Source organism: Scyliorhinus canicula, chromosome 4, assembly GCF_902713615.1.
Source record: "Scyliorhinus canicula chromosome 4, sScyCan1.1, whole genome shotgun sequence".
Classification (NCBI taxonomy): Eukaryota; Metazoa; Chordata; class Chondrichthyes; order Carcharhiniformes; family Scyliorhinidae; genus Scyliorhinus; species Scyliorhinus canicula.
Window position 1 is genome coordinate 162038208 of NC_052149.1, and position 15711 is coordinate 162053918.

The 15711-nt window shown below is 39.2% G+C and overlaps 2 protein-coding genes across 4 annotated transcripts in view; one reads left to right on the forward strand and one right to left on the reverse strand.

Annotated features, from left to right (window-relative positions):
- ctnna1 (catenin (cadherin-associated protein), alpha 1) overlaps nucleotides 1-15711 on the reverse strand; it is a 188959-nt gene that overhangs the window by 64250 nt on the left and 108998 nt on the right. The window contains exon 1 of one of the 3 annotated variants that reach the window (XM_038795453.1): nucleotides 8686-8806. The exons of the other annotated variants lie outside the window; for them this stretch is intronic. The gene's annotated coding sequence lies outside the window, so the exon portion shown is untranslated. Of the gene's footprint in view, nucleotides 1-8685; nucleotides 8807-15711 lie in introns of those variants that run through there. 3 annotated transcript variants of the gene reach the window in all.
- Nucleotides 5082-7869, forward strand: lrrtm2 (leucine rich repeat transmembrane neuronal 2). The gene is made up of 2 exons (XM_038795454.1): nucleotides 5082-5603; nucleotides 5883-7869. The coding sequence occupies exons 1-2, from the start codon at nucleotides 5600-5602 to the stop codon at nucleotides 7433-7435; spliced, it is 1557 nt and encodes a 518-aa protein (XP_038651382.1). The 5' UTR covers nucleotides 5082-5599; the 3' UTR covers nucleotides 7436-7869.

The window sequence follows — 15711 nt, forward strand, 5'->3', positions numbered from 1 at the left end:
TTAAAAAAATACTAGCTAGAATACGCAGGGACCTTCTGGTGGTGCATCTTGCTATTAATGCGTATGCGAGAGTTTTGCACAGGCACAATGGTGTTGAAATGACACCTGCAACTTTAAAGCAACCACACATGCAAATCTCATGCCTCACACATCCAGATTTAATTTACATTCGTGTTGTGGTACACAGAGATCAGATACATCTGGAAATTTGGCACAGACCATTATTGCCTTGTTTCCAGGTTGTCTCATCATATGACAATCTTAAAGAAAACGAGCTTCAGCTCCAATAAAACAAAAAATCTATTTGAAATGCTCAAATTTGTTTAGAAATTAGAATCCGAGAATATAAATGTATTAATACCATTTCATGAATCTGTGCAATAAGTAAACATTTGGCCTCTGCTTGAAATAACCTATCATTCAAACATGACCAAGGTGTGCAAATTACTTCAGACTCCCTTCACTCAGCTCAGTTGATTCTGTTGTATAAGAAAGTTGCACAAACAATATGCTTACATCAAAAGACAGCAAGTGTTAACACATGGTTTTCAATGGTATTTGCATAAATAAGAATATGAGAAACCACAAAAAATTCCGAAGCTTAAATGTTTTAAGTATAATTACTTTACAATCAATTGTTGCTTTTAACTGGGGCTCCAAGACCCAAATAGAATTGCAATGTAAAATATGTTCATAAAATTAACTACCTATACTACCATCTGTCAGTTCAGTACGCACAAATGCTGCAAATACCTTCTTGCATACTACTTTATGATCTGGGTTCTATGCTAGCCTAATACAAAATGTGCCAATGCTGCAATCAATATTTAGTGGCACTGTGCAGCACTGCATTGCCAACAGTGCAAGTAAGATCACATCTTTTACCAGAAATTCTGCTGATGTTCTTATGCATTAAGGCTTTTGCTTCCGAAAAACTTTGCTGCACAGAATTTATTTCATACTGGGATAGCTTCAAATGTTCAAAACTCGACTCGCGGTGCAGAGTGAAAGACATATTTATTGTTCATCCTACATCACAATGGGAAATCTTCAACAAAATCATGCATCCAAAATGTTTGTTGCAAAATGAGTACAACTCTATTCTGCCTGAATCCTTGGTCATTTCTAAATGCCTTTGTTTCATGTCACAATTAAAATACCAGGATTACAATGAGAAATGGGGTAAGAAACCAATTTGACCAATAAGACAACATGCTGCCAATAAAGGTAGAAAATTCTGGAAACATGCAAAACGTCAGGCAGCATTTGGGGAGATGAACAAGTGGGTTCAAATCGATGACCTTCCCATCAGAACCCTTGTTTTTAAGGGGGGACCTGTTCTGGTTATTAAAATGGCTAACCAAAGACTGTTTCGCTGTTTCGATTTATAGACTACGTGACTGCTTAATTTCTAGCACAAGTCTGAATATTCTCGGGTGACAATTTTTCCCATTATTTAGTTGATTTTCTGCAGGGCTTCAAATTTTCTCAAGTCAGGTTGATGGAACACAAAAATCTGCTTGTTCTCCAATTAGTTTCTCCAAGTCAGTATTTGCAGATGATTTCATGTGTACCCCACGCCCTTTCCATCCGACTGTGATATTAGCGGCTTAAATTGTGATGATTTTAGTGGGTATGCAGCCACTTTAAATTTGTAAAACAAAAATCTCTTTCCAATTTCCATGCATGACTAGGTAGCCATGTGTCCCTGTTCACAATTTTCAACGTATTGCCCTTAAATTAGCAAAAGAGCTATGCGCCCTCCCCCGAAACTTGCTCTGGTGCTTATGTTTGAATTACCAATGAAAGTCTTCCTTCAATACTAAGCATTCTACAAAATTATTATGGTTGTTATAAATTCTTTTTGGAACTTTAAAAATAAACTAATAAGCAAAATTAATGGCGAAGAAAGGTCTTGCATTTAACTTGAGACAGTTACCTAAACAAACTAAAGCTAGATGCTGAAATTATCTCAAAGAGGTGTTGGCAAGATTTCTAGGTATTGTTACAGTGAAAACCCATCTCTACTTTTCTGCACTTAAAATGTGATTGCCGTGGAATCCCTACAGTGCAGGGAGCCTTTTGGCCTGTGCAATCTGGACCAAGCCTCTGAAAGAGCATTCCACACAGGCCCAGTTCCCTCAGCCTTTCACCATAACCCCACCTAATCTGCACATTTGTGGAGTGTGGGAAGAAACTGGAGCACCCGGAGGAAACTCACAGAGAAACTGGGAGAATTTCAAACTCCATGCAGTCGTCCAAGACTGGATTTGACCTGGGTTTCTGGCAGCTGTGCTAACCACTGTGCCATCCATATATTCATATTGTTCCCCACAATATTAAACATCCAAAGGTTCATTACAGTTAGCTACTTAAGTGTTTTAAGTATAGTCACTGTTGTAATAGAGAAAAACAGCAGTTAATTTGGACACAGCAGAGTACACAAACAGTAATGAGATAAATGACCAGATAATCTGTTTTTTGGTGGTATTGGTTGAGAGATAAATATCATTCAATACACAAGAACTGCCCTGCTCTTTTGCAAAGTTTTATGGTATTGTCTAAGTTAATCCGGCAAGACAAGAGTGCAGTACTTTATTCAAAGCACCCCTGACAATGTTGCACTTCCTCAGTCCTCCACTGGTGTGTCAAATTATGATCTCATGTTACTGGGGTAGGGTGCAAACCTACAACCTTCAAACCCAAGAGTGTGAAAACCAAGCCAAGACTAATTTTTTTTACTTTAAACATACATTTGAAAAGTCAATAAACAATGTTTATTGAGATGTTTTTAAAAAACATAGGAAAAGCTAACTTTTTTGTTCAAAATACTTCAGAATTTAAAAATGGAGTCAATTACGGCTTTGTGCCGCTGCCAATGTCCTAAACTCTGAAATGTTCTGTCTATACTTCTGCCTCCCTCTCCTTTTAAGATTTCCTTAAAACTTACTCTGACCAAGCTTTCAGTAACCTGTCCCAATTTCTCCACAGATGGCTGTGTCGAATTTTCTTTAAAGTGCTTTTTACTAAAGTGCTAAAGTATTTGTTGTTTCTTGTGTAGGAAAGGAGTCCTTTAAAGCGGTTTTGTGTCCAACTAATTATTACAGGTCATAAGAGGAATACTTTTCAAGAATATGATTACTTGAAATAAACAGTTTACCATTCTAGGAAAGGGTTGTATTTTAACCATAGGGCAGTATGCTTGAAGTAGATAGATAGATAGAAGATAGAACAGTACAGCACAGAACAGGCCCTTCGGCCCTCGATGTTGTGCCGAGCAATGATCACCCTACTCAAACCCACGTATCCACCCTATACCCGTAACCCAACAACCCACCCCCCTCCCCCTTAACCTTACTTTTTAGGACACTACGGGCAATTTAGCATCGCTGGGAGGAAACCGGAGCACCCGGAGGAAACCCACGCACACACAGGGAGGATGTGCAGACTCCGCACAGACAGTGACCCAGCCGGGAACCGAACCTGGGACCCTGGAGCTGTGAAGCATTTATGCTAACCACCATGCTCCGTGCTGTCCCCTGAAAGTCTACACGAATTTCAACAATGCCTTTGATGAGGTATCATGTGACACTGGTTAGGAACGTAAAAGTCCACAGTACCTAAGCGAAAGTGGCAAGTTGAATCCAAAACTAACCCTAGTGACAGAATACAAAAGATAAGGCATGATAACCAATGGCCTCCTTCTGTGAAGTAAATGTTCTGTTTTTTAAAAAAAATTAGAGTACCCACTTCTTTTCTCACCTCAATTAAAGGGCAATTTAGTATGGGCAATTGACATACTCAGCACATAGTTTTGGATTGCGGGATCGAGAATGTGCAAACTCCACACGGACAGTGACCCCGGGGCCAGGATCGAATCAGTCCTCGGCGCCGAGAGACAGCAGTTCTAACCACTGCACCACCGTGCCGCCCAATTTTCTATATTTCTACAACACGACCTCAATAGTTAAAAGCTTTACATGCCAACAGATTTAATCCATTTTGGAAAAGAAGATACATTGATACAAATATGTTCTATGAACTTGGTCATTGGTTGATCCCAAAACATGGTTTTGAATAGTAACTTTCGGGTGTTCTGGTGTTCATCCAGTTCATTCATTATGTAGCTCAGCCTGGAAAATGTGGTTTGTTGTTACTTCAGCCCAGCTAAGACACAGTAGAGTCATTACAATTGACTTTAACACCTTTTGAGTTGGGGAGATCAAAGAAAGTAAATATCAGCCAGAGTTCCTGATAACTATGTAGTGAACCTTTGCTGAAAGTGAACTTTTTGTTATTAGGATTGGGCAAGATTAGGTTTGGCTGTGATGCTGTCTGTGGTCTAACTCCCTACCATGGCTACACACACAACTATGATCAATAGAAACACATACGGTATTAAACTCCAATAATACAATTAGTCAACAGAACATACAAACATGCCGGCAAACACAAGTAGTTTCTTTTACAAAATAGAACAAACATTTATCAGTCTGTCTCTTTAAAATACAGACTTAAAAGCCAAAATCTTGCATGGGTCCATCTTAAAAGAATTTGGCCTCAATCTTTCCAATATTTCAAAACTGACATATACTAAGATTACAAGGAGGGAGTAAACTCCAATTTAATGAAAAAGGATAAAAATGTATTTCACACAATAATTCTTTATTCTATCACTGGTCTTTAAGAATATTTATTTATCTGCAATTAGGAAATCACCCATAGATTAAAAATATGGGCAAATTGTAGAACTAAACTTCTATTCAATTTTATATTCAGATCAGATAACGTAAACCTGAAAGTAACATTTTTTAGTGACAGTTACTTTATTTTTCAAACTAGCTATTTGCTTCCTGGGTTTTTAAAAAAATAGTACAACAGGAACAACCATGAATAAGGATCGGCTGTAATTCCATTGATAGACATGACACTAGACAAATATTATATCCAGCACTTCCCCTTTTATTTATTAGTCATTTTCGATGCTTCAGTGTCTGTTTCATCCAATTTGCAGACTGCATGCAGCATGAAGCTCATCATCATGCTACTGAAAAGCCTGAAAACATTGCACGTCACAAGCTTACGCCAGCCTGCCACCAATCTGCAAGTCTGCGCTCTTGCAGCACCAGCACAGCTCTCCTTTCCAAAGAAGCTTTCAGTCAATGTGTTCGCACCGCTAGCTGGTCTCTGCACAAGTACTTCATTACCATCAACAAGTTAAGGATAGGACCACCAGCTGTGCAGACGAAGGTTTGGGCTTCAATTAAGCAATTGAATGGACAAGTGAAGGAAATGTTTGTTTTCATTCATTCTCAAGAAAAAAATCTATAGTCCTAAGCCAGTGGAAATCAAAGCAGGGCAAGGGCAAAGCTTTGGGAGGAAACGTTACAGCTGGGATAGGTGAAGATTTGTTATGGCATTTTTCTTTTTGCTTCCAACTGGAATACTCGCCATTGTCTTATGTGAAAGGAAATAGAAATCCTTTTTGTGTTGCGTCTTTTCAAAAGCTGCCTCTTCCACTGGAACTTCTTTCCAGCTCACTGCTCGAGGAGTCTGAACAGAAGGATAGTTGAATGCAGTCTCCAATGTGCGGAAAAGAATGGGTAAGTGTTTTCTTTTGAAATAGGATTTTGAAAACCCAGATGGGAGGGGAACAGACAGGCTGCAGGGATGGAGGGGGAAGGAGGAGCAAATTACTTAGCTCGTTGAAAACATATTGAATGTTTCCCCCCCTTTTGAAAACAAAATCACGTCTGACAATTCTATCATCGTTAGCTGCAACAGCTTTTGTGGGGGAGGGGGATGAAACACCTAAATCACACTATATGATGGACTGTTTAGGCTAGAAACCTAAATGAATTTCATTTGATTGCCACCTACAGGTTTGCATTCGAAGTGGCCATTGGGGGGGCCAACAACGGTGGCATTGTGTGTGATGAGCATATTGTTAAAAATGCTGCCTGCCTCAGGCACAGCGTGTCCACAAAAATGCAGATGTGAGGAGCTGCTCTTTTACTGTGATTCCCAAGGTTTTCAAGGAGTACCCGATAATGTCTCCCACGGGTCTATAGGCTTGTCGCTCAGGCACAATAGTTTTGTTGAACTGCAAAATGATCAGTTTACAAGCTACAGCCAACTTACGTGGCTCTATTTAGATCACAACCAGATTTCTGTAATTCAAGTGGATGCCTTCCAAGGACTATATAAACTCAAAGAATTAATCCTCAGCTACAATAGGATTGTGCGACTGGCGAATACTACATTCAGCCAACTGATTAACTTGCAGAATCTGGACCTGTCATTTAATCAAATTACTTCTCTGCAACCAGAGCAATTCCACAGCTTACGGAAACTTCAGACACTGCACCTACGTTCAAATTCACTAAGGACCATTCCTATAAGGATTTTCTGGGACTGCCGAAGCCTGGAGTTTTTGGATATAAGCAACAATCGCTTGCGAAGTCTGGCTCGTAATGGTTTTGCAGGATTAATCAAACTCAAGGAGCTTCACTTGGAGCACAACCAGCTGACAAAGATTAATTTTGCTCATTTCCCTCGGCTAATCAGCCTCCAAACACTATTTTTACAGTGGAACAAAATAAATATCCTGTTATGCGGAATGGAATGGACTTGGGACACACTGGAAAAGCTCGACGTAACTGGAAATGAAATTAGAACAATTGAGCCTCATGTTTTCCTTACAATGCCGAACCTAAAGGTACTTCTGATGGATTCAAACAAGCTCACCGCACTGGATGGGCAGGTTGTTAACTCGTGGAAATCTCTAACTCACATCGGTCTTTCTAGTAACATGTGGGTTTGTAACAAAAATATTTGTGCCCTGGCCTCCTGGCTAAGCAATTTCCAAGGTCGGTGGGAGAACTCAATGGTTTGTGCTAGCCCAGAGCACACACAGGGCGAGGACATATTAGACGCTGTTCATGGATTTCAAATCTGCAGCAATCTTTCAGCAACCACCACACAAATAACCACTGGCTATACAGACTCTACACAGCAATCGGAAACTACTGAATACGGAACAGAATTAATGTCTACCGACTCTGGTTCAGAGGATACTGAAAATCCAACTATAGAAACAACTGCTGAAGACTTCCTCGAGCCCGATAATACTGTCTTTACGCACAGGATAATAACTGGAACAATGGCTCTATTGTTCTCTTTTTTCCTCATTATCCTTGTGGTGTACATTTCACGGAAATGCTGCCCCCCTACCCTAAGACGAATCAGGCATTGCTCCATGATGCAACATCGGAGGCAAATTCGCCACCAAGCCAGGCAGCCCATGGCAGATTTATCTACACAAGTACCCTATAATGAATATGAGCCCACCCACGAGGAAGGCGCACTGGTGATCATAAATGGTTACGGACAATGCAAATGTCAGCAGCTGCCTTATAAAGAATGTGAAGTATAAATTACTGAGCTCATGTAACGAACATACAGTTTAAGAAATGGGAAATCTGTGAGTAAAATGCTTTCAACTTTTAACTACAGAATTGAACTTTAATATTTTTTATTTGCAGAATAAAGTTACCAAAATTCTGGCACTGGCTCTCTTACTCTAAATTGTACCCAATGCTGCAAATGAAAATCAGCCTAGATTTCTCAATCTGGATTTGCATCATGCCATGAGCCAATTTATTTTTGTAATAACTATTTTATTTGTCGGTGGAATAAATTACTTGAGTAACAGTTTCACAACACAAATAGTTTTTAAAAAACTTTAGAAAAATAATTCCTTTAGCAATGCTAAGTGAGTTAGACAGTCTGTCACGAAAGATCAAATATTCAATTGTCTCATGTCCTTGGCATCCACCTCTTCACAAAATAAAAATGAAAAGATCTTTAGATAAACCAGCTATTGAAGTTATTAAATAATAGGCTATTTTGAAATCATGGTCAAATCATGTTTTATAAGGTCAAAATCAGAAGGAATTAATGGTGAGCTATTTTTAAAAAAAATATCGAAACAGGGTAAGTGAAGTTTTTGCTCGATTAGATCAGCACGCTTTACAATTAAGTACATTAAGACGGTTAACAGATAACTCTGCTTTCATAGAATGTGTTTGTGAAATCCACTGAATTGTACAATAAATTTTGTTCTTCAACCTTGAATAAAAAGATAAATTTAAAAAGGTCAAATACCCTGACCCAGGGATCATAAAATATTCCAGCTAGTTTGCACTTCATACTTTAAGAACAACATCTTGCAGTACGTTTATATTTAAAATCACTGCCACATAAACAAAATTTAGCTGCAGGTTAGCAAATTGCCAAAATATCCACATGGAAGACTGCAATAAGCAAATACATACAGCAATGCTCAATTAGTTGATTCAAGGAACAAGCTACCGCTAGGACTTCAATCAAATTACAGAAAATGGAAATGTAGTCATGCCCGAGCTGATAAATGAACACATTACAGAAATATATTGCACAATCAACCCTCCAATTTTTAACTGATATAAATGTTATCAACTTAACATACTGCTATTCACCCAGGAAAGAATGAGTGTATATGGGAATTTCAGAATTTCTGTTGCTTTGAAGAGACTTGGGCATCTTATAAAATAACCAGGAGTGTGCAGGAATATGAAATGGTAGCGGACTGCAAATACAGACAAATAAATCTATTTTTAAAAAAGGAAGAAATACGCTACTGACCACTCTCCTTCATGCATGTTGCTGTCCACCAATCTAGGCACAATCATACAACACCTGCTACACCACAGCATTGAAATACAGTCAGACTCTTTCCCAAGAGTAAAAGGGAGCAAGAGCTATAATAAGTGGAAAGTAAAGCAAGCATAAGCTTGTAGAGGGGAAGGCAAGAAGCAAGGATCATCACGCACCAAAAAGAGCTCAAGAATGTGGGGTTAGAAAAGAAATACATGTTAATAGAAAGATCCACGAGTTATAACTTAAGGTTTCAAATTCAAAGCAACATTAATTTTGTAGTACAATGCTGCCCCCTTTACTCGAGTGGCTTGAAAATGAAATTCTACAAAGCAATTAACTATACCTGCGATGATATATCAAACTAGTGTGTTTTGGGCTAATATGTAATTAAAAAAATATATAGTTTTCAGTATACTGAACGAATACAGTGAAAGCATCTGACTTGGGTCTTATTTACCTTGGTGCCAGGCTGAAATCTAGCCTGTAATATTAATGTATGTATGCTGTGGGCAAGGTTCAGAATTAAAATTGCTGCCCAGTTTAAAGCTCAAGTTCAATACCTGCAATAGATCAGTGATTCATAAAAATCAGCATTTTCTCTTTCATGCAATTTAATTTTTATTTGCAAGTAAAGCACAAAATTGGAAATTGCACTATATGGGTCAGCCACAAAGATAACCCAAGGGAAATGAACAGGTCACTGGACTATTTAAATATGCTCTTCTTACATACTGTATTAAACACATGCTTCAACATGCATCCAGCTCATGTTACATCAGATTTGGAAGGATTCAATTCTTTAGTATAAAAAGAAAATCATTCATTCCCAGGACTCAATTACATCAATGAATAAAAGAAGGCCTAGTTTTGTGCTACCTCAGCCATTCCATCAATATTGAGAAATTGCAGTAGGTGGCAGGTGAGACTGTCCAAAAACAAACTTGAAAAACACCTCACAAACCTCTCAATTGTCACTCAGCTTCCTATCTATGTTATAATCTATTGAGGCATTAAATCTCTGTTAGTCTAAAAACAGTACAAATTCTACTAACCTCCAGAATTTAAAAAAAAAAAAATTGCTCTGAGTCTTTACTCCATCTGTTGAACTATTTCCTTCTCTCCATTTTACAGAGAAAAAGCTTTTTCCAGTTTACGCGGTTGACACATTTACCATTGGAAACCAAGATAAACAGTTAATGGTACAGATATGTTGATCATGTCATTTTCTTTTACTGTCCAAGTTCTAAGGTGCAAGTGAAAACGGTACCCGTGAATAGTCAGCAATTTCTTGCAGAGTAATTTGCAGACGCCAAATTAAAACGTTTACTAGTTTTCACGATATGAATTTTTAAACTCTGGGTTCTCATTATTGGACTACATGTTAAAATTAAAGGCTCTCAAAGATGAATGGCCAAATGGGCTGCATAGTATGAGACAAACCATACACAAGGCCAGCAATTAAACCAACAATCCATGTTGAGGTCATGATGTGGAAGCAATAGTCTCAGGAAAGGAAAGGAAATGGCTCATGTGCCAGGGCCTGGTTGCTATTCAGTGACCTCTGCTGGAAATTTGTATATGGACAGTGGATGAGGGGGAGGTTGCAGTGCCCCACAGCACCTATCCAGAAACACAAAAGGAATAGCAAGAGTAGAACAACATCCAGCTTGATTTACCACCTTCATGATAGGAAAGGCAAGAGAAAATTTGATTTGAGAAGGGCATAGGTCAAGCCATACAAACTTCTCGTGTGTGTATGTAGGAAAAAAAGAACAATCTTTTTGCAGACCAAAATCCCACAACAGCAACATGATGAACAATCTATGAATTTATTTTTCGTGATATGACATTGGAAGAGCTCCCTTTTCTTTAAACAAAAAAATACCATAATTAATGTCCAGCTGTACTACAAGACAAGGCACACAAGCATTCCCCCAGTGCTACATTAATGTCCCCGTTCAGCAGCTGAAATGTCTGGTGTGGAGCTTCAACCTCGGATTGAGAAAAATGTGAAAACAAAAAAGTATTTTCAGAATTCTTGGGGCAAATTGAATCGCTTTGGACATTGAAGATTAATGCTATAATTGTCTTTAGGAAGAGATTTTCTATTGAGAGGGCAATGAATATGATATGTGCAAACTAAAGGTCAGTTTCCAGTTAAGAATGTTTGCCATTCCTTAATTATAATAATAATTCCATCTGCTCACGAACATTCAGAACCTTGCTGCTAGCTTCTTGAAAAGGCTGAGCTATAAAAGCATAGAGGGGCTGTTGTTTAAATATAACAGGCAAATGACCATTATTTGCATGAATTGTTAACCATATTATCCTAAAAACTCCCAACTAGTGCTCCATTTACACTTTGGGGCTGATTCCACAGCACAAAGACAATTTTGCAACATTGACAATCAGAGACAGTGAAATCCTCAAGTTTTTTGGGACGCCAGCAGCAAAACGGAATATCTTCTTCTTGCAGCACCTGTGTCAGGTACACCAGACTGAAAAAGGCTGCGCAAATGTCAATCGGTTACAGAATTTAACCTGCAGCAGAAACAATGCAATTTGGCGATTGGAACTCTAAACTGCTTCTAGGAGAAATATTTCCAAAACACAAATGCAGGCAATACAAGGTTTGTACTTAAAAGATGGCAACATCTTGAAATTTTCTTTCTCTTTACTCTCCCCATCCCAACAGTGATTAAGATGAGACAGCTGTCAGGAATATTCTACCCAAGTAACCATAATTAAGTTGTGTCTGGGTACAGCATTTAAACTTTATTTAACCTTCCCGTACCAGCCTCCCCGGACAGGTGCCGGAATGTGGCGACTAGGGGCTTTTCACAGTAACTTTGTTGAAGTCTACGCGTGACAATAAGCGATTTTCATTTTTCATTTCATTTTCATACCGTTAACTTTAACCAAAAACCTTAAATCGCATATCTGCACAGATTTTCCATTATGAATTCTTAGGTCAATATTTCTAATGGTAGTGCTAATAGAATGTAAACTTGTCGCAGTATATTAACAGCTTCCTATCAGTGGTGGTACTGTGTCTCTACTGTTGGGGGGGTAATAATAACAACATGATAAGTTTGTGTTAGTAGTTTCCTTTACAAAAGGAACGGGAATTGCTAAAAAAAAATATTAAAGTACTAGGTTGTGCCCATTGGATACAGCAAAGGCCACAGGCCCTCAAACATTCTGGATGCAGTATGAAGACTTGTTCTCCAGAACTAACCAAACCCCTAGCTCAAGCTGTTCCTGAACGGCTACATTGGCATCTACCTGGCAAAGTGAAAAATTGCCCAAATATGTACTGTTCACACAAAGGAAATGGAAATCTAATCCAGTCAATAACCATCTCATTAGTCTATTCACAATCGCCAACAGAGTGTTGGAAGGTGCTGCTGACTGTGCTATCAAGTGATTCTTACTCAGCAGTAGCCTACTCACTGATGTTCAGTTTGGGCTCTACCAGACCTATTCAGCTCCTGACCTCAATGCAGTCATGGACAAAAGAGCTGAATTCCCAAGGCGAAGCAAGAGTGACTGCCCTTGACATCAATATAAAGTCTTGCCAAGTGTGGCCTCAGGGAATATAGCATAATTGAAGTGAGTGGGATTCAGGGGGAATTTGCTCCATTGGTTGAAGTCTAGAAAGATGGATGTGACCTTGAAAGTTGACTCGACCAGCCACCTAAATATGGTAGCTACAAGAGCAGGAGAGAGACAGGGAATTCTGCAGAGAGTACTACACCTATGACTCCCCAAAGCCTGTCCAGGACACAGGTCCCGGGTGTGATGGCATACTTTCCACTTGTCTGGATAAGCACAGCTCCAACAACACAATCCAGGCCAAAGCAACCCACTTGATCAGTACCCCTTCCTCCACTTAAATGACCATTCTGTCCACAACTGAAGAACAGTGGCTGCAGTGTGTACTGTCCACAAGATAAACTGAAGCAACTTGCCATGGCTCCTTTGACATCACCATCCAAACATATATCCTCCACCACCTCAAAGAGCTGGGCAACAGGTGCATAGGAACACTACCATTAGCAAGTTCCCCTCCAAGCCACAGACTATCTTGTGCTTGTACCATACCAATGCTGCTGGGTCAAAACCTTGGAACTCTCTTGCTCTCTGCACCAAATTGGCTTGCAACAATTCAAGGTGGTAATGTACCCCCACTTTCTTGAGTGTAATTAGGAAAGGACAATAATCACTGGTCTTGCCAGTGATACTCACATCCCACAGACAAATAAAAAACAGAACTCATGACTTTAAAATGGGAAGGGAGTTACATCTGCATGTCCTGGTTCAATTTCAGCCTGTTTTATAACTACACTTCACCAGAAGGCTACATTCAGACTCAACGCCATGTGCCGTGTCATTACAGTATCCCAGCACAACCCAGGTCAACAACTGGACACAAACCATGACAATTAATGCTGCAGTTTAATATACACTAGCAACTCTGCTTTGCAAACATGCAATTTCTTTTTAAACAGCTGAAATTACTACAAATAAGTAATAGCTGGTGGTAGTTTCTTCCAATACATTTTTATAGATATCCTTTCAAGTCAGAAAATATTGAATGCTGCACGTTATGGGTGGGAAGGTTTAATACCCAAGCGAATTTTAAAGAATTGTTAAAAAAACCTTTTGCTATATATAAAAAATGAATTTGAAACAGTGTTGCATGCAAGGTTTCTGAACTATAGAAGGAGAAAGAAAGTAGCCATATTTAGCACTGAATTGTAAACAAATAGCGTTGCAATATTCAGTCAGGTCAGTCATTTCTAAACAGGATGCCATTTAAAAAAAATAATTCATAGGATGTAGTCGTCAGTGGCTAGGTCACCATTTATTTCCCATCCATAATTGCCCTCAAGAAGGTGGTGGAGAGCTGCACTCCATGCAGTTAAGGTACATCCGCAATGCTGTGAGGGAGAGTGTTTCAGGAGCTTGATCTAGCAACAGTGAAAGAACAGTGATATATTTCTAAGTCAGGATGGTGAATGGCTTGGATGGGAACTTCCCATGGGGTATTCCCGTATGTCTGCAGTCCTTGCCCTTCCAGGCAGTAGCGATTGTCAGTTTGGAGGTGCTGTCTAATAGATGGCACACACTGCTGCCACTATGCAACATTGGTGGAAGGACTGAATGTTTGTGGATATGGTGCCAATCAAGCGGGCTGTTTTCTCCTGGATAGTGTGTGTTGGAGCTGCACTCTTCCAGGCAAGTGGAGAATATTCAGCCAGTGCCCATGTTCTGAAAGAGCCATCTAACTAGACTCAATGCCCGATTCTTCTCCACAGCATTCCAATTTGATTTCCATTTCATGTTTATATGTAATTCACTTTTGAAAATGGCGGAATCTGCATGAATTACCTTTTCAATCAAGGCCAGACCAGAACAGCATTCTATGTAAAAATAAAACTCCCCACAGGTTCTTTGGCAACTACCTTTCCATTTTGAATGCTGCAATCAAATTTATCCTTAACCTTCTCTGCTCGAAGGAGATTAATCCCAGCTCATCCACATCTGAAATTCCTCATCCCAGGTAACATGCCAATCAATAATTTAGTTGCCAGATTTAAGTGGGTTTCCTCCGGGTGCTCCGGTTTCCTCCCACAGTCCAAAGATGTGCGGGTTAGGTGGATTGGCCATGCTAAATTGCCCGTAGTGTCCTAAAAAGTAAGGTTAAGGGGGAGTTGTTGGGTTACGGGTATAGGGTGGATACGTGAGTTTGAGTAGGGTGATCATTGATCGGCACAACATCGAGGGCCGAAGGGCCTGTTCTGTGCTGTACTGTTCTAAAATTCTAAAAGTAAACTGCAATTTTGAACAAACTTTCAGTGCCGTGTTCAATGCAATAAATTCATTGAACATTCTCACAACAAAGAAATAAAATGACGACATTCATACTTGGTACAAACTTAGAAACACCGTCAACTCATCACAAATCTGACAAAATAAATGATGGTCAAGATATAAAAATTAAAATGATAGTTTAGATCAAAACAATATTTTGAATTAACCAGATTGTTACTGCAAATGGAATGAAGCTCAGAGTTTTGGCCATTTCCAAGAAGATTTTTAAACAAATGTGTACACTGCCAATTAATCTTGGAAATAATGTGTTCTTCACAATGGATACATACAATACTTACTATTTTCTTTATAAGCTTAGCTAAGGGATGGCAGGGAACTGAAAGCAGAAAGCTGAAAGGTATTCTCAAAGATAACAATTATAAGAACATAGAATTATGAGCGAGCGTAGGTCATTTGGCCCTTCAAACCAGCACCACCATTTGACATGATCATGGCTGATATATATTTTTTTTAAATTTAGTGTACCCAATTAATTGTTTTCCAATTAAGGGGCAATTTAGTGTGTTCAATCCACCTACCTTGCACATCTTTGGGTTGTGGGGGCGAAACCCACGCAAACACGGACAGTGACCCAGAGCCGGGATCGAACCTGTGACCTCGGCGCCATGAGGCAGCAGGGCTAACCCACTGCGCCACCGTGCTGCCCATCATGGCTGATATTTAACCTCAACTCCACCTTCCTGCACTATGTATTCCAGGTGTGATATGATCAATGGTCGAATTGCAATACACCACCAGTCTCAGGACTGTTTATTGTCACTTGTCGCTGAATCACTAACATGAAAAATTCACTTCCATGTGCAAAAATGTCTCCGTTAGAAATTTGAATTAGGTTTATAAATCATCTTTGGAATAGAACATTAAATATCGTTTAATATTTTGAAATTGGGATGTTGCAACATATTTATAATACTGTCAATTATACACTGGTGTGGCCAGTTTCCAATTGATAGTTTCGGCTTGGAGGGCCGAAGACCTGCTTCTATGCGGTACTTTATTTGTTCTTTGTAGTTTTTGTCTAACTTATAATTGTGTTAAAAGGAGAGTAAAAGTGCAAAGAATCACCGATTGCTTTCTGACAAAAACTCTATATTTGCAATAGAGTGCACCTAC